The sequence below is a fragment of the Coregonus clupeaformis genome, chromosome 18 (assembly GCF_020615455.1).
Source record: "Coregonus clupeaformis isolate EN_2021a chromosome 18, ASM2061545v1, whole genome shotgun sequence".
Classification (NCBI taxonomy): domain Eukaryota; kingdom Metazoa; phylum Chordata; class Actinopteri; order Salmoniformes; family Salmonidae; genus Coregonus; species Coregonus clupeaformis.
The window spans coordinates 22,750,764-22,770,829 of NC_059209.1; the positions used below are offsets into that span (position 1 = coordinate 22,750,764).

General features: G+C 45.5%; 1 protein-coding gene across 5 annotated transcripts in view; it reads left to right on the forward strand.

Annotated features, from left to right (window-relative positions):
* LOC121550191 (apoptosis-inducing factor 3) overlaps positions 1–20,066 on the forward strand; it is a 49,443-nt gene that overhangs the window by 13,785 nt on the left and 15,592 nt on the right. For 4 of the 5 annotated variants that reach the window (XM_041862322.2, XM_041862323.2, XM_041862321.2 and 1 more), the window contains one exon: positions 19,005–19,228. The exons of the other annotated variant lie outside the window; for it this stretch is intronic. In XM_041862322.2, the coding sequence (XP_041718256.1) occupies positions 19,198–19,228 (31 nt within the window). In that variant the 5' untranslated portion in view covers positions 19,005–19,197. The remainder of the gene's footprint in view (positions 1–19,004; positions 19,229–20,066) is intronic. 5 annotated transcript variants of the gene reach the window in all.

Genomic DNA, 20,066 nt, shown 5'->3' on the forward strand with positions numbered 1-20,066 from the left:
TGGCGCATTACCATCTGAGTAGGGGCAGAGTGAGTAGTGTTGGAGGAGAGCGAGAGAAAAAGGATACAAAGTAGTGGTCGGAGACATGGAGGGAGTTGCAGTGAGATTAGTAGAAGATCAGCATCTAGTAAAGATGAGGTCAAGCGTATTGCCTGCCTTGTGAGTAGGGGGGGATGGTGAGAGGGTGAGGTCAAAAGAGGAGAGGAGTGGAAAGAAGGAGGCAGAGAGAAATGAGTCAAAGGTAGACGTAGGGAGGTTGAAGTCACCCAGAACTGTGAGGGGTGAGCCATCCTCAGGAAAGGAACTTATCAAGGCGTCAAGCTCATTGATGAACTCTCCAAGGGAACCTGGAGGGCGATAAATGACAAGGTTGTTAAGCTTGAATGGGCTAGTGACTGTGACAGCATGGAATTCAAATGAGGAGATAGACAGATGGGTCAGGGGAAAAAGAGAGAATGTCCACTTGGGAAGAGATGAGGATTCCTGTGCCACCACCCCGCTGACCAGATGCTCTCGGGGTATGCGAGAACACATGGTCAGACGAGGAGAGAGCAGTAGGAGTAGCAGTGTTTTCAGTGGTAATCCATGTTTCCATCAGCGCCAAGAAGTCGAGGGACTGGAGGGTAGCATAAGCTGAGATGAACTCTGCCTTGTTGGCCGGAGAACGGCAGTTCCAGAGGCTGCCGGAGACCTGGAACTCCACGTGGGTGGTGCGTGCAGGGACCACCAGGTTAGAGAGGCAGCAGCCACGCGGTGTGAGGCGTTTGTATAGCCTGTGCGGAGAGGAGAGAACAGGGATAGACAGAGGCATAGTTGACAGGCTACATAAAATGGCTACAATAATGCAAAGGAGATCGGAATGAAATGAACTAAACATCTGGGAAAGCAAGAGAGCGGGGCCTCCCTCACTTACGTTTCACTGAAACACTGTCACGATCGTTGTGACGACGCACACCACTGGCCGGACCGGGCTGACGACGCGCACCACTGGCTTGGTGCGGGGAGCAGGAACGGGCTGGACCGGGCTGACGACGCACACCACTGGCTTGGTGCGGGGAGCAGGAACGGGCCGGACCGGGCTGAAGACGCGCACCACTGACTTGGTGCGGGGAGCAGGAACGGGCCGGACCGGGCTGGCGATGCGCACCACTGGCTTGGTGCGAGGGGCAGGAACAGGCAGGACCAGGCTGGCGACGCGCACCACAGGCTTGGTGCGGGGAGCAGGAACAGGCCGGACCGGGCTGACGACGCGCACCACAGGCTTGGTGCGGGGGACAGGAACAGGCCGGACCGGGCTGACGACGCGTACCACAGGCTTAGTGCGGGGAACAGGAACAGGTCAGGCCGGACTGGGAACACACACCACTGGCCTTGTGCGGGAATCAGGAACGGGCCGGACCGGACTGGTGACACACACCACTTGCTTGGTGCGAGGAGCGGGACTGGGTTTCCTCATAAACCTCCGCTCCCTCTGCTGCCTAACCAGTTCCTCTCGCCTTGCCTCTACACTCTCCTTCTCCCTCGTGACCAATTGCCCCCGTAACCTGGTGGCCTCCTCTCCTAATCCGCCGATTCGCCCTGTAGCTGCTTCCAGCAGCCCCGTCGTCCACGCCGTGTGCCCCCCCCAAATAAATTATTGGGGTTGCCTCTCGCGGGTCCGTCGTCGGCGCGGTTGGCGCCGTTTCTCCTCCTGGGCACGCTGCTTGGTCCTCTGTTGGTGGGATCTTCTGTCACGATCGTTGACTGACTCGGACCAAGGCGCAGCGTGGTAAGCGTACATACTTTATTTCGTACTCAACACACGATCAAAACAACAAACCAAACGATACGTGAAGTCCTAGGTTAACACCAAAACAAACCTTACGGAACAAGATCCCACAATAAACTGGTGCCAACAGGCTGCCTAAGTATGGTCCCCAATCAGAGACAACGAGCTACAGCTGTCTCTGATTGGGAACCACCCTGGCCAACATAGAAATAAACGATCTAGAACAAAACCCATAGAAAACTAAACATAACGAGTCCCCAGAGCCAGGGCGTGACAAACACCCAAATATAACTCTCCCAACTTCCACCTCAGAAACTATAATTGTTGTAAACTACAGCGGTTCAATGTTTTCTAGGAATAGACTAACTTTTTATTCAGCTAGCTAACTTGGTACAGTATTCTTCTGTGAAACCGTCCAGGGCACCTAGTCAAATGACGCCACAGCCAACTAGCATGCCGGACTCCAACAACACGGTTTAGCACCAATACTCGGCCACAACAAACCACCAGTGTGTCAACACGCCAAGCAGATCATTCGTGTTCGTGTCTAACATTGTGGGTTAGTCCCGACAGCTTGAGCGAGTCCGTCGTCAACTTATTCAGCCAGTTAGTTAGCTAGAATAGTTAGCATACTAGCTAGCCATTGCTTTCAGCCAACGAAGATACCCCTCCTCCCACGGCACGAACACACAGAGAGAGCCAAGCTAACGTTAACTAGTCACCCATGTCCCGAATTCCCTTGAACGACTCTGGCTACCAGTATGTAAAAACAAAACACAAATGTAGGTTATAACTTACCCCTAGCAGCTACTGTTAGCTAGCCAAGTGCAAATCTAGCCACTGAATTGACTCAGCCAGTTTGCGTCTGTTCGCTAGGTCATTTCAGCTATTGTTTAGTAGCTATCCAGGTAGCAACAAGCTAGCTACATTTCGAGCACAGTAGCCACTTACTACCTAACGTTAACGCTTCAGACAATGAGGTTAGAAAAACAGCTGAATGGTAGGCATTATTGTATGTAATTATTGTAGGCAGCTAGCTGGCGTAATTACAGGTACTCTCAGGCGTGAAACAACTATCCACAGTTGCTAATAGTTACCAGTAGCTACCCGCTAGCTAGTCCAGGTAGTGGGTTAGCTAGCTTCGTGCTTCACCGGGCTCAGCCGAATACAATACTTACCTACAATAATTACATACAACAACCCACGATAACTACCTACAATACATAACTACAATCTAAATACATAGTTTAAGCTTTACTCGACAAACTATGTATATAAGCGATAAAAGCCAAGCTTACCTCCCGCCAGAGAGAGACACAACCTCACCCGACGACGACCACGTTCCTAACCCTGGCTGGTATCATCATTTACCTGTGGAACAGGTGTTAGGTGAATGAAATGTTAATATAATAACCAATTGATATGTTAAATAACCAGTCACCCCACGCTTGAGGGAAAATGTATCCTGTTGGTTCGTCTACAGCATAGAGAAACCACATACTTACAGAAGGAAAACATACCGTCACTGTCTGATGAAAACCTCATCTCCAAAACAGAATATTTTAACATATTTTCCTATTAACGAACATACAATTAGGAAACTTCAGAAGCTATTTTGAATAAATGTTCTTGGTCCTAGAGTCATGAGATGTTCAGAATACATTAAGGGGAGTTACTGCGTTCAATAAATGTAAAAAAAAATAGACACTAATTTTGTTACAAGGTTTTTGTTAGACAGCAACGATACACTCTTGCATTGCATTACTGGTGAAGCTCTGACCGCATCGAAGTGATGACTTTCAAGGTTTACCAGATTAAAGGCCCAATGCAGCTGTTTTTATCTACATTTGCATTTGACATTTTAGTCATTTAGCAGTTTTCGGAAGATGGGCAGGGACCATTGGGATGCCAGGACAGAGAAGAGCTTTGACTGGGCTGAGCAGGAGCTGACGTCCCGTAAGGGTGGGACAGCCAAGAGACCAGGGGTGGCAGAACAGAGTGCTCAGAGTTGGTATGTAGGGTTTGAGCATAGCCTGAATGTAGGGAGGGGCAGTTCCCCTTGCTGCTCCGTAGGCAAGCACCATGGTCTTGAAGTGGATGTGAGCTTTGACTGGAAGCCAGTGGAGTGTAAGGAGGAGCGGGGTGACATGGGAGAACTTGGGAAGGTTGACCAGCAGACGGGCTGCAGCGTTCTGGATAAGTTGCAGGGGTTTGATGGCACAAGCAGGGAGCCCAGCCAACAGAGAGTTGCAGTAGGCCAGATGGGATATGATGAGTGCCTGGATTAGGACTTGCACTGCTTTCTGTGTGAGGAAGGTCATACTCTATAGATGTTAGACCACTCCCGAGTGGCGCAGTGGTCTAAGGCACTGCATCGCAGTGCTAGCTGTGCCACTAGAGATCCTGGTTCGAATCCAGGCTCTGTCGTAACCGGGAGACCCATGGGGCGGTGCACAATTGTTTGCAATGCCAGGGTTGTGGGTTCGATTCCCACGGGGGGCCAGTATGAAAAATAAAATAATGTATGCACTCACAAACTGTAAGTCGCTCTGGATAAGAGTGTCTGCTAAATGACTAAAATGTAAATGTAATGTTGTAGAGCTTGAACCTACAGGAGCGAGTCACTTTTTTGATGTTTGCATAGAACAACAGGGTACTGTCCCGGGTCTTGCCAAGGTTCTTTGCACTCTGGGGGGTACACCGTGGAGTTGTCTACCGTGATGGGAGGAAGAGCATCTCCGTCTTGTCAAGATGAGCTTGAGGTGGTGGGCCGACATCCAAGCTGAGATATCTGCCAGACATGCAGAGATGTGTGTCACCTCCTGGGTGTCAGAAGGGGTGAATGATAAAGTAGTTGAGTGTCATCTGCATAGCAATGATAGGAGAGACCATGAGAGGATATGACAGAGCTGAGTGACTTGGTGTACAGAGAAAAGAGGGTCTAGAACCGAGCCCTTGGGGATACCAGTAATGAGAGCACGTGGTGTAGACACAGATCCTCTCCACACCACCTGGTAGGAGCGAACTGCCAAGTAGGATGAAATCCGGGAGTGTGCAGAGCTTGAGACACCCAGCCCTGAGAGGGTGGCGAGGAGGATCTGATGGTTCAATTTGTCGAAGGCAGCAGATAGATCTAGGAGGATGAGAATAGAGAATAGAGGAGAGAGAGACAGCTTTGGCAGAGCGGAGAGCCTCTGTGACACAGGGGAAAGCAATCTCAGTTGAGTGACCCGTCTTGAAGCCTGACTGGTTAGGGTCAAGAAGATCGTTCTCAGAGAGATAACGAGAGAGTTGGTCAGAGACCAGCACGCTCGGGTGTTTTGGAAAGAAAAGAAAGAAGGGATACCGATCTGTTGTTTTTGACATCAGAGGGGTCGAGTGTTGGGGAGTAATTTTGGCCATCTTGAAGTCAGGGGGATGCAGCCAGTGGTCAGTTGATGATGGAAGTGAGGAATGGAAGAAGGTCTCCAAAGATAGTCTGGAGAAGGGATGGGGTCGAGTGGGCAGGTTGACGGCGGCTGGACATCACTAGTTGCAGGATTTCATCTGGAGAGAGAGGGGATGAGACACATGTGACAAGACGCAAGTGGCAGGGACTCCAGACAATCACGGAGTATAAAGGGAAAGTCAGCCACGTCGTAGATACAGACACCTCACTCCCGGACAAGCTAAACAAGTTTTTTGCCCGCTTCGAGGAAAACAGCACTGAGCCGCAGACGTGGGCACCCGCCGCTCACAAGGACTGTGTGCTCCCAATCTCCGTGGCTGACGTGAGTCAGACATTCAAGTGTGTTAACCCTCACAAGGCTGCCGGCCCAGACGGCATCCCAAGCACCCTCCTCAGAGCATGTGCAGACCAGCTGGCTGGAGTGTTTACGGACATATTCAATCTCTCCCTATCCCAGTCTGTTGTCCCGACTTGCTTCAGGATGTCCACCATTGTTCCTGAACCCAAGAAAGTGAAGGTGACTAAACTAAATTTCTATTGCCCCATAGCACTTCTAACATCATGAAGTGTTTGAGAGACTAGTTAAGACCCACTATACTTTGCATATCGCCCCAACAGATCAACGGACGCCCCATTGCCATTGCACTGCACACTGCCCTATTCCACCTGGACAAGAGGAATAACTAAGTGAGAATGCTGTTCATCGACTACAGCTCAGCCTTCAACAACATAGTGCCCTCCAAGCTCATCACTAAGCTCAGGGCCCTGGGTCTGAAGTCCTCCCTGTGGATCCAAGACTTCCTGACGGGCTGACCCCAGGTGGTGAAGGTAGGCAACAACACCTCCGCCACGCTGATCCTCAACATGGGGGCCCCACAGGGGTGAGTGCTCAGCCCCCTCCTGTACTCCCTGTTCCCCCATGACTGCGTGGCTACGCACATCTCCAACTCAATCATCAAGTTAGCTGACAACACATCAGTGGTAGGCCTGACTACCAACAACGACGAGACAGCCTACAGGTGAGAGCCCCGGCGGAGTGGTGCCAGGGAAATAACCTCTCCCTCAATGTCAACAAAACGAAGGAGCCAACATCCACGGGACCACAGTGGAGAGGGTCAAAAGCAGTTCCTCGACGTGCACATCACTGAGGACCTGAAATGGTCCCTCCACACCGACACCGTGATGGAGGCTGAAGAAGAAATTCAGCTTGGCGACCTAAGACCCTCACGAACGTCTACAGCTGCACCATCGAGAGCATTCTGTCAAGCTGTATCACCGCCTGATACGGCAACTGCACCGCCCGCAAATGAAGGGCTTTCCAGAGGGTGGTGCGTTCAGCCCAACGCATCACCGGGGGCACACTACCTGCCCTCCAGGACATCTACAGCACCTGGTGTCACAGGAAGGCCAAGAAGCTCATTAAGGACCTCAGCCACCCGAGCCACGGCCTGTTCAACCTGCTACCATCTAGCAGACGGAGACAGTACAGGTGCATCAAAGCTGGGACCCTATGTACAGTATATGGAGTCATTGAACACTGGTCACAAATCGTTTATGTAGTTAAAAACAGATAAGATTAGCATTCCTGCAACATTATTTTATTAATTTTATTTGATATCTGAGAAATTAAGCTAATCAATTAATAACTTTATATGTACAGTGCCTTCAGAAAGTATTCCCACCCCTTGAATTGTTCCACATTTTGTGGTGTTACAGCCTGAATTTAGATAAAATATAGTTTTTTTGTCACTGGCCTACACAAAATACCCCATAATGTCAAAGTGGAATTATGTTTTTTGAATTTCTTACAAATTAATAAAAAATGAAAAGCTGAAATGTCTTGAGTCAATAAGTATTCAACCCCTTTGTTATGGCAAGCCTAAATAAGTTCAGGAGGAAGAATTAGCTTAACAAGTCACATAATAAGTTGCATGGACTCACTTTGTGTGCAATAATAGTGTTTAACATGATTTTTGAATGACTACCTCTTCTCTGTACCCCACACATACAATTATCTGTAAGGTCTCGCAGTCAAGCAGTGAATTTCAAACACATATTCAAATACAAAGACCAGGGAGGTTTTCCAATGCCTTGCAAAGAAGGGCACCCATTGGTAGATGGGTAAAAATAGACATTGAATATCCCTTTGAGTATGGTGAAGTTATTAATTACATTTTGGATGCTGCATCAATACACCCAGTCACTACAAATATAAAGGCGTCCTTCCTAACTCAGTTGCCGGAGAGGAAGGAAACCGCTCAGGGATTTCACCATGAGGCCAATGGTGGCTTTAAAACAGTTACAGAGTTTAATGGCTGTGATAGGAGAAAACTGAGGATGGATCAACAACATTGTAGTTACTCCACAATACTAACCTAATTGACAGAGTGAAAAGAAGGAAGCCTGTACAGAATAAAAAATATTCCAAAACATGCATCCTGTTTGCAACAAGGCACTAAAGTAATACTGCAAAAAATGTGGCAAAGCAATTCACTTTTTGTCCTGAATACAAAGTGTTATGTTTGGGGCAAATCCAATACAACACATTACTGAGTACCACTCTCCATATTTTCAAGCATAGTGGTGGCTGCATCAGGTTATGGGTATGCTTGTAATCGTTAAGGACTTGGGAGTTTTTCAAGATAAAAAATAAACGGAATGGAGCTAAGCATAGGCAAAATCCTAGAGGAAAACCTGGTTCAGTCTGCTTTCCACCAGACACTGGGAGATTAATTCACCTTCCAGCAGGACAGTAACCTGAAATATTATGCCAAATCTACACTAGAGTTGCTTACCAAGAAGACAGTGAATGTTCCTGAGTGGCCGAGTTACATTTTTGACTTAAATCTACTTGAAAATCTATGGTAAGACCTGAAAGTGGTTGTCTAGCAATGATCATCAACCAATTTGACAGAGCTTAAAGAATTTTGAAAGAATAATGGACAAATGTTGCACAATCCAGGTGTGGAAAGCGCTTAGAGACTTACCCAGAAAGACTCATAGTCGTAATCGCTGTAAAATATGCTTCTACAAAGTATTGACACAGGGGTGTGAACACTTATGTAAATTAAAAATTTCTGTTTCATTTTCAATACATTTGCAAACATTTCTAAAAACCTGTTTTCACTTTCATTATGGGATATTGTGTGTAGATGAGTGAGATTTTTTTTTAAATCAATTTTGAATTCAGGCTGTAACACAACAATGTGGACTAAGTCAAGGGGTATGAATACTTTCTGAAGGCACTGTACACACTGTATTCTCGACATAGCTCATCCTATTTAACTACTGCTGTACATACCTTTTCCTACTTATATATTGTCCATACTGTCTATACGTATTTATATTCCGGACTCTGACATTGCTCATTTTGATATTGTTCGTTCTGATATATATATAGATATATAATTTTTTTTTTTTTTTTGGAGGGGGTATTTGTGTATTAGTATTGTACTGTTGGAGCTAGAAACATAAGCATTACGCTGCACCTGCTTTAACATCTGCTAATCTGTGTACGCAACAAATCCAATTCTATTTGATTTGGGAGAAAGAGGTCAAGGTGTAGGGTAGTTCTGTGTGAGTGGGTCCAGTGGACTCAGTAGGCTGAGTAAATAAAGAGCTCATGTTGTCAACCTTTTTTTCAAAGTGGTTGACAAAGTAATCCGCAGAGAGGAACAGAGGCTTGGAATTTAGAGTGATAGAAAGCAGCTTTAGCAGCAGATACAGAAGCAGATAAGGTAGAGAGGAGAGAGTGGAAGGATGATAGGTCCTCCGGAAGTTTAGATTTCCTCCATTTTCGCTCACCTTCCCGCAGCCCTGTTCTGTGAGCACACAGTCAATCTCAATGATAAATAATTTCTGGGTAACAATTTTAAGTACCTTACTGTAATAGTTTTCCTTTAAAATGGTCAAAAATAAACAAAAATAGATTTTTTAGCAAAAAATGATTTCTCAAGCAAAGATTTTGCTAGGACTGTCTGGGGGTGGTCTGAGTGAGGGGCCCAATTGGAGGGCTTTGTAACCTGACAACTAGCTGTTACTGGCAGAGAGGTTTGGAACTCTTTGTTATTGGTCTATTGACGTATAACGCATGGTGATGTCAGCAGGCAAGCCAAAACTCCACCCGTGCAAAACCTGCTGATTAGAAGGTCCTGTTTCAATTGCATTTTCAACCAGCTATCAACTATCAGGAAATAACACTCATACATTTTTTTTTCAAACTTTTACAGCGTTAGTTTCATCAGCTGTTGTACAATATGATACAAAGCACAGGAAAAACCGAATTTTGACTGCACTGGGCCTTTAAGCTGAAAATGGCACCCTATGGTTGCTTGAACCGCATGCTTGAGGAGCCAAAATAATTTCTGATACAGATTTACTGAAGCTACTGTACATCTGGCTCTTGATGTCACTGAATGCCTGAGGCAGTTCAGTGTAGGTATAGTCAGTGTGGAGTTTGTTATTGTCTCTTTAGGGATAAGGACCACCTACTACCTGGCCTGCTGTATCTGTTTGTGTGTGGGCTTCATGACCTGGATGGGGCAACATTCTCCTGGTGGTATAAGGTGGGGGTGCAGGTGTGGAAAGTTGTTATATCTGGGAATGACAAATGTTTTACCTTATTTTTCCTGGGGTGTGGTACCAACCCCTCAGGTGTGCCACGGCGGTGAGCAAATAAGGCTGTGGTGCAGTGAAATGTTCATGCAATTGGAGTCCTCAACTGGAGTCCGTTTAGAAACTAAGTATGTTTACCTGGGCTGCTCTAAAAAGTAAAGTCTCCTTTCTGAGTAATGGATGTGGCCATCGCATTTGAATTTGGTCCTCTGTGTTTAACATTCTTGTCCAAATTTATTTTTTAGTTTAACATTGGTTTCACAGAGATCCATACTTGGGGTGGGGATGGGGGGTACTGCCTAAGGATTGAGCCATAATGGCTTATTCCCAGTTACATTCCAGTGAAAAGTATTACATTTGTGGAGAGAAGTGAGTGAAACTGACAGCTTGTTTGCAGGAAGGATTATTAGCACTGCTTGGGGACAGGCCCATTGGTGAGCGACTGGGATCTGCGTCATATGTTGTGGGGACCAAATCTGCTTAACCTACTTTGGGTTAGCACAAAATATCTCAGGCTTGCTTGAACCTCACAATCGCAGCCTTTCTGGTGCAATTTCGATGTTCATAAAATATTAATTTGTACGGAATTATTGATATGGCAACATGGAAGATATAGTGCTCTTCCCTTACAAAAAAATTAAGTGAAAAAAAAAACGCATGAAAAAATCACATGGTTTTCAGATGTGTGAATGACATGTAAAATACTGTATATATACTTTTTGTTGTTGTTGAAATTCAGTTGTGGTTCTCGGACATGTGTGAAGTTTCACATGTACAGTGAGGGGAAAAAGTATTTGATCCCCTGCTGATTTTGTATGTTTGCCCACTGACAAAGAAATTATCAGTCTATAATTTTAATGGTAGGTTTATTTGAACAGTGAGAGACAGAATAACAACAAAATAATCCAGAAAAACGCATGTCAAAAATGTTATAAATTGATTTGCATTTTAATGAGGGAAATAAGTATTTGACCCCCTCTCAGTCAGAAAGATTTCTGGCTCCCAAGTGTCTTTTATACAGGTAACGAGCTGAGATTAGGAGCACACTCTTAAAGGGAGTGCTCCTAATCTCAGTTTGTTACCTGTATAAAAGACACCTGTCCACAGAAGCAATCAATCAATCAGATTCCAAACTCTCCACCATGGCCAAGACCAAAGAGCTCTCCAAGGATGTCAGGGACAAGATTGTAGACCTACACAAGGCTGGAATGGGCTACAAGACCAACGCCAAGCAGCTTGGTGAGAAGGTGACAACAGTTGGTGCGATTATTCGTAAATGGAAGAAACACAAAAGAACTGTCAATCTCTCTCGGCCTGGGGCTCCATGCAAGATCTCACCTCGTGGAGTTGCAATGATCATGAGAATGGTGAGGAATCAGCCCAGAACTACACGGGAGGATCTTGTCAATGATCTCAAGGCAGCTGGGACCATAGTCACCAAGAAAACAATTGGTATCACACTACGCCATGAAGGACTGAAATCCTGTAGCGCCCGCAAGGTCTTCCTGCTCAAGAAAGCACATATACAGGCCCGTCGGAAGTTTGCCAATGAACATCTGAATGATTCAGAGGATAACTGGGTGAAAGTGTTGTGGTCAGATGAGTCCAAAATCGAGGTCTTTGGCATCAACTCAACTCGCCGTGTTTGGAGGAGGAGGAATGCTGCCTATGACCCCAAGAACACCATCCCCACCGTCAAACATGGAGATGGAAACATTATGCTTTGGGGGTGTTTTTCTGCTAAGGGGACAGGACAACTTCACCGCATCAAAGGGACGATGGACGGGGCCATGTACCATCAAATCTTGGGTGAGAACCTCCTTCCCTCAGCCATGGCATTGAAAATGGGTCGTGGATGGGTATTCCAGCATGACAATGACCCAAAACACACGGCCAAGGCAACAAAGGAGTGGCTCAAGAAGAAGCACATTAAGGTCCTGGAGTGGCCTAGCCAGTCTCCAGACCTTAATCCCATAGAAAATCTGTGGAGGGAGCTGAAGGTTCGAGTTGCCAAACGTCAGCCTCGAAACCTTAATGACTTGGAGAAGATCTGCAAAGAGGAGTGGGACAAAATCCCTCCTGAGATGTGTACAAACCTGGTGGCCAACTACAAGAAACGTCTGACCTCTGTGATTGCCAACAAGGGTTTTGCCACCAAGTACTAAGTAATGTTTTGCAGAGGGGTCAAATACTTATTTCCCTCATTAAAATGCAAATCAATTTATAACAATTTTGACATGCGTTTTTCTGGATATTTTTTTTGTTATTCTGTCTCTTACTGTTCAAATAAACCTACCATTAAAATGATAGACTGATCATGTCTTTGTCAGTGGGCAAACGTACAAAATCAGCAGGGGATCAAATACTTTTTTTTCCTCACTGTACATTTTTCCCTTGTGAAAAAATAAATTCCCCATGTGATATTTTTTTCCCACTTCCAGCTACATCTGGTCTCCCATCCAGGGACCGACCAGGACCAACCCTGCTTAGTTTCAGAGGTAAACCAGCAGTGGGATGCAGGTTGCTATGTTGCTGAAATTAATGTACCAAATCTTGCAACTAGAAACAAAGCAGTGAAAGCAAAGGCCAAGGTAACCAAAGATAGGGAAAATTGCAGGAAAGAGAGAGCCGTTTTATTTACTATAAAAAAATATGATTTCCTTGCAATATTTTGTTTTGCTATCAATAATTTTGGGTTTGTGTTTTGCTTTCAATATCATTGTTTTTGTTTGCAATACTTAGAATTTTGTTCTTGACTTCAGAAGTTTTGCTTGGTATTAATGGCACAAAATGTAACTCACTCACTAGAGGATTGCACCGTATAATAACACTATTACTCTATTAAAGTTTTAAACATGTTTTTAGGCTATACAGTGGTTGTTTACATTTACTTTGTTTACAAACATTAGCGTAAAACAAGCTTATATTTTGGGTTCTGATGGGGTATGACATTTGAACTACGCTCATGAGGCATTTATACGTTATACACTGAATATACCAAACATTAGAAACACCTTCTTAATATTGAGTTGCACCCCCCCCCCCCTTTTGCCCTCAGAACAGCCTGAATTCGTCAGGGCATGGACTCTACAAGGTGTCGAAAGCGTTCCACAGGGATACTGGCCCATGTTGACTCCAATGCTTCCCACAGTTATGTCTAGTTGGCTGGATGTCCTTTGGGTGGTGGACCATTCTTGATACACACGGGAAACTGTTGAGCGTGAAAAACCCAGCAGCGTTGCAGTTCTTGAGATGAACTGGTGTGCCTGGTACCTACTACCATACCCCATGCAAAAGGCACTTAAATTTTTTGTCTTGCCCAGTTACCCTCTGAATTGCACACATACACAATCCATGTCTCAATTGTCTCAAAAGCTTTTAACTCCTTCTTTAACCTGTCTCCTTCCCTTCATGTACGCTGATTGAAGTGGATTTAACAAGTGACATCAATAAGGGATCATAGCTTTCACCTGGATTCACCTGGTCAGTCTGTCATGGAAAGAGCAGGTGTTCTTAATGGTTTGTAAACTCAGTGTATTCTTCAAGAATTAATGGGTTCATATTTATAAGTCCAAAAACTGATGTAGCAACTAAGGATTGCCCCTTTAACAGGCAGTGACCTTCACACAGCAGAACTATGTCGCCTTTTTAATGTGATCCATTAACCTGCCCCAAAAACAATTATTCTGTCCACTGTTTCGCGAATGTCCTGCAGAATTGTTCCCTTGTCCCTTTGGGCTTTTTAGATTTGGTCACCCTAATTCCACCGGTGGAAACATTGCTACTGCAACATGTTAACACCATATTTTCACATGTGAGGAGAATAACATTATTTCAACCCAACATGTGAATCTGCAATTCCACATTTGAAACTGCAATTCACATGTGAGGTGAAAACATGTTATTCTCCTCACATGTGAAAAGGTGGTGTTAACATGTGAACTATAATTTAATACATGGGAAATGTAAGCTCAACATGTGAAAACAGCTATTTCACTTGTGAAAATACGATTTTCAAATGTGAAATTGCAAAAAGGGTTCATTCAGCCTTAATGAAGACTGTTATTGATTTCTTCATAGGGAAACATCATTCTCATACAAAATTACATTTTGAGATGTGTTTGTTGTTGGTGTGTCAGTGAGAGTGGAAATAATGAACAGTTACCATGGAGATTTTCACAAATTGTGTAGGGAAAAACAAACGCCCACATTCTGCCCAAAAAGAACCAGGCTTACCCAGTTGTTTATCGTGCTCAGGTTCTATATTACCTTTAAAAAGATGACAAAATTGACTCTTGATAATTAATTCCATGCTGCAAAATAAGTCAAATGGAAATATCCTTCAAACTTCTTGAATGTTTTTTGTGATCATTTTGAGTTGAATGTATTATGAAGTATATACACACACATACTGTCTAAACAGTTTGACAGTGATGACACAAACTTTTTATTGTGTGAAATGTGTTTTGTCATTCACAAGAGAGATCTTTCCATGTCTCACTTGGTCTCTAAAACTTTGTTAACCACTGCTCCATTCAACAGCTATTTTTTGGTTTTACCTCAAGGACGTTAAGCTGTGCTCTGAATATCAAGTACTCACTTTAGTTGCACCACCAAAGAATGTTTTGCTATTGCTAATGAATCGTACTGTGTTGAGTGATTCACCTGCCAGCCTGTGAATGCTTCTTACTCTAGTACTGCACTCATATTCATATAAACCGCTGTATTGTTAAGCAACATCAAGTGGGTTAAATACCACAAGTTCTGGCAGGGGTGTGTGGGCAGTGTGTGGCAGCAAAACAAATGTGGTTTTGAAACTCATGGGGCCTCTGCTTCCCTTCACAACAGAGTGACATTAAAGTTAATAGGTGCAAAGGCTGTTAATGGTTAACAGCACTTATGTATGCAACATGTGATGCATTAAGTAACAATGTACGTGGAAAAATGTTACCAATTAACACTACTAACACTATTACTTCCACTTTAAGGGCATTTGGACACATGCACGCACACACATACACACATACATGCACACACACACACACTCACACTCATTAGCTTCATGGTAGAGAGAGAAGGGTCGAAAACAAGTGACAACCTTACATTGTTGCCAAGTGTTGCTGGAGTGCAGAGCACACAGGAATAGTAATAGCTGCTCTATACAACCTCAGAGAACCAAGTTTGGGCCTCACAGACATACTGTATTAAAGAAATCACTAAAATATGGAGTTCTCTTCTCTGATCGACTGTATGTACAGACGGGCAGGTTGACAGACAACTACATACCCTTTCCTTTTCAAACAAGTGGTTGATGTTTTTTTGGTGGAAAACAACGATGTTATAACAATGTCATTGAGAGGACTGTGGATGGTGCTGTGAATGCTAATGGTTGTTAGTGCTAGGCTAGTCTTTTCACTACCACAGTGGCCTGTTCCTGTTTCTCAGCATCATGAATAGCTTGAAAAGTGTATTGGTTCATTGTAAAAATGTTGAGCCATGGTTGATATACTGTAAGTATTGTATTTCAATTTCCAAAATGGGGCAGTGGTTCATATAAATGCAAACAAACCACACTCTACAGGAGAAGGACTTGCAAAGAACTCAAGGTTACTTATGTAACCCCGGTTCTATGAGAATATGAGTGAGATGTCTCACTATGGGATGTGCCTGGGCGTGTCCATAAGCTCGAAGTATCCAATCACACAGCATCTGTTGGAGACCGACAAGTCGAGTGGCGAATGAGAGCCCCTCCTCTCCATAAAGGGAGCCTTTCATCCGCCAAACTGCCTCTCCTCCTTGCACTCTTGCTTATCTTCCTTGCGATCTCACTCATATTCATATAGAACTGGGGTTACGTAAGTAATCTCATTTCAAATACTCGTTTTGATGTCTCACTATGGGATATGGCCAACTCCCACAATGCAGACATCCTCTCCGAAGCCAGTGTAGTTCCAACAGCATCATCCCTCAGAGTCTCCGACACAGAGGGAGTATGCCACAAAAAAGATGCAGTGACATCCAGTCGGTAAAGACCTCATAAAAGTATGAGGGGTGGCTCCACGTGCCAAAATGCAAAACTCCCATAAGGAGATGCCTTAAACAGTGCCCAAGAGATCACCATACCTCTGGTGGAATGAGCCCTTCCAAACTGTAGCCTTTGCTATTATATTTTCCAATACAATAGCCTCTACCATCCGAAGATAGCCGTTAACGAGGAAGGGGGACTCGCCTTGCAGGGAGGTGCCCAAAAAATGCAGGGGTCATTGCCGCTCTAGAGCAATACTCTCGCTTTCATCCAAGCAAATGTGCAAGGTGCATGCTGGACACAAATGGTGGAGACACTCTACTTCTGTAAACGGGAAGAGCGGTGGGTGTAACCACAAGCTCCAGGGCACTACAACACAGTTGCCGCTGACCCTAGGCATAAAGGTTGGGTTTGGCTACCAAGGTACCCAGCAGGACCCCAGGGCAAACTGAAGGCACGAACGGTTGCTTTGTAGCCGTAGGGTAGACGGAAAAGCAGGTTAGAAAGATAAATATGAAATTTCCCCGCTTTCCAGCGGCACAAAAGGCCACCATGGGAAAGCCTCAAGCACAACAGACGGTCCCATGTAGAGGACCCGAACGGACCCAAGAACAATCAGACCCAAACCTGAATGGATCCAACAACAACTTAACCTAGACCAGATTGGATCCACGTTACAAAAAAAAGTATGTTTATCAGCCGAGTTGCTCTTCTGGTTAACAAATAGGTCTTTATATGTTGGCTAAGCCTTCTATAAGTCAGTAAAGTCACCTTATTAGCGTAAAATAAATCTGCTATAGGCTATGCAGAGCTGTGGTCGGGTCCAACCGAGTCTATCAGCTGTAGTTACATAGACCCAAGACCCCATGACAATCAAACAGGACCGTCTCGGGTGGACCCTTGAAGACCTCTAGTCCCATGTGACGGGCTAAAGGCTTGAAGACTGGTTTTGTGACACGCACCCTCAACTACAGAGGGTGTTACCCTACTGTAAATGTCGAGGCTGGTGCGACAGGTGAGATGTGACAGGTGAGATCTTTGGAGATCTTCCCTCTGTTTCCAAGGGATGATCTGTGTAGGTCACACCACTTCTCGAAAAAGGGGCACTGGCACTCTGGTGAAAGGTCTTGAGTAGGCAGCTTGTCGCAGGCAAATCTCTCCGTGCATTTGGGTCTGCAGATCCCTGCGTAACGGTGACTACCAGGACTGGTTAAAAGTGGGAGAGTTATCTCCGCCAACCAGGGTATCCTTGGTCATTGAAGGGCTCGAAGATGAGGGATAAGCCTGTGTCAGGCCTAGGAGAGAGAAAAAGCCTAGGGCATTACCCTTGTGCCAGTGCTTCCACCCCTAGTGGTGCGTAAACATTAAGCAGGGACGGGGTCTCCAAAACCCTCATAGGGTTGTTGCTTTTTACAGTCTGTCTTTCAAATCAGTCTGGATAGATGCAGAGGGTGGGCTCTCAGGAACTGGTTTAAAGTGCCAGCGCGAGCGTGTCATTCGCACCCCAGGGCGTGATAATATTGCAGGAGATAGCAGACAGTGTGTGCGATTGCTGGGATAGCCTCGTAATCTGTCTGAGGCATATGGGCATAACGTTCTTTCCAAAACATGCCTGATCCTCTTTGACTGTCCCTAGCAGGTGGCAATAAGTTTGGCTATACCGTGTCACCGAGTGGGGGCTTTTGCGCGAGAGAGCAGCCAACGAAGTGACATAAGGCTTCAACCGGTGTAGCTTAAAGGAGGAAGGAAACATGCTTGTAACACAGATGTCCTAATCCTAAGCAATAGATCAGCTATGTGTCTGGTCAGTCTTGGCCCTACCTCGGAGAGGAGGGATAACAAGAGTGAACATTTCCCCAAAGGGAAAGTAGAGCTGACAAATCCCAGACTGCGTGAACCAAGCGCAGGTAGGAACGGGACGAGGAAAAATGCCAGAGACTGGTGGACTTGGTGTACCAGATAGCTGTCTGGGGTTCGGACCAGAAAATATGAATAATGGAATACCTTACTGACTGTCCTATAGCTCGATATAAATACTTTTCTATCAATGGAGCTAAATTGCCATAAGATTATCCTAAAAAAGATCCAGAGAAACCCAGTGGGTTACGGCAATCTTTGAAGTGAACCTCGGAAACCTGTTTCCCTGTTTAGTGTATGGAAACATGGGAATTGTGTACCACCTCCTGGAGGTACTCATGTGAGCCTGTTTAAACTGTGTTGCTTGCGCAATAGACAGTAAGAGGCGATAATGCCGCAAGGCAAGGGGAGCCATGGTTATGGCATATGGCAATGTCATCCAGCTCCGTAAGTCAGAAGAGACTGGAGGGAGAGCGGACATGCTGACTGTCGTCCTGGCTTAAAACATGAGAAGGTGCTTAGGGGATAACCAAAGGGGGGATGACACTTGAGGGTAAGAGTGCACATCCCCCATTTTCCCATTTGAGCGAAGACATTGGCAGTCTGCTGAGTCTCCGGGAGTCGTGGGCCCCCAAAGACAGCTTGTTGCCTCCTCCCTGCTGTGAGGCTAGGGCGAGTTGCAGTGACCAACAGGCTGCCACAGGGCCTGGGAGGCTTCGCCTTCTTTCATACATCTGCTGCATGGCGGCGACAGCGGGCCGAACAACTCCTTGGGTGTCACAGGGGCATCCAGGAGGTCCACCATTTATTTGTCTGTTTCTTCCACCACCGCCAGGCTCATGGTATGACCACAGCCTTGGATGGCATTACGTGAGGCCCGGAGGTTTAGATCCGTAATCTTACAGATCTCATTCCAAGCATCCTTATTCAGGGTCCCCGAATCCAGTTGCTTCCACACATCCTCCAGTAACACTGCCTGGTAAGCCAACAATAAAGAGGTCACGTTAAGTGCTCTGATTGATAAGGCCGAGGCTTTGTGCGTCTTATGGAAAATGGAGGCAGAAAAGCGCTCTGTCTTTCCAGGGAGTGAACTGCCAGTAGTGTTAGCAGCACGGCGTGTGGGTTGGAGGTGGTAAGCCAGTGACGGCTCCACCATGGGAGGGTCGGAAAACCCAGATTGTGGAGGGAGAAATGGGAGGATGGGCTCAATGTAATCTCCAAATGTTCTCCCTCAACCAGCCTCCACTGGGCTTTTCAGACACTCAGCTGTTTATCACTCTTCCTCTTCCCAGGTGGTGATGTGGAGGAGCTGATGTCTACGATGGCTAGCCTGGACCTGCACCTGCACGTACTGATACCCCCATTTCAACGTTGTCGTCGTTACCTCCCAACCCAACAGCCCAACCCCAGGATCTGACCCTGTCTCCCCCTCACCTCCCCTGGGCTTCCTCCAGCCAGGCCTCCTGGCTCTACCCTGGGCCCATCATGGGAGGATGCCTCTCCAAAAGCAAACCAGGTGACCACCTCCGCCAACCCCCTGTTTTCCTTCCCTCCTTCGAAATCCTGGAATAATTGGCACTTGTTCTCCAGCTATATAGGCCCTGTGTAGCTCAATTGGTAGAGCATGGCGCTTGCAACGCCAGGGTTGTGGGTTCGATTCCCACGGGGGGCCAGTATGAAAATGTATGCACTCACTAACTGTAAGTCGCTCTGGATAAGAGCGTCTGCTAAATGACTAAAATGTAAAATGTAAATGTAGATATAGGTCATACAAACTCCTTTGTAGCATGGCATTTTGTGGAGGAAGAATTGTTATGCTCTCAATTGCATTGTCAAATATGAGTTTAAAATGTATGGTACAATGTAATAATAATCACTTTATTTGTATAGCTCTTTTCAATACAAGTAACAACGTGCTTCACATCATAAAATAATGAAATAAAAGTACAAACAAAGAAACAAAGACAGGAGGAAAGAGAATGAAAAAAGATAGCTAATTAAAATCCTACATTGAAATCCTACATTTAAAAGCATCTTTATAAAAGTGTGTCTTCAGCAGGGATTTAAAAAGAGGCCCTGAATCTGTAAGCCTGATCTCCTCTGGCAGACCATTCCAAAGTCTAGGGGCCCTAATAGCAAATGTCCAGTCTCCTTTCATTTTCAACCTAGACTTTGGAATGGTCAACAGTGCCGTGCCAGAGGATCTCAGGCTGAGTCCTGGCTTGTAAGGAGGTAAAAGATCAGAGTAATAGGATGGGGCTAAATAAAGCCTTAAATGTGATTAATACAATTTTAAAATCTATTATTAAAGTGACTGGTAGACAGTGTAGAGAATCCCAAATAGGTGATATGGT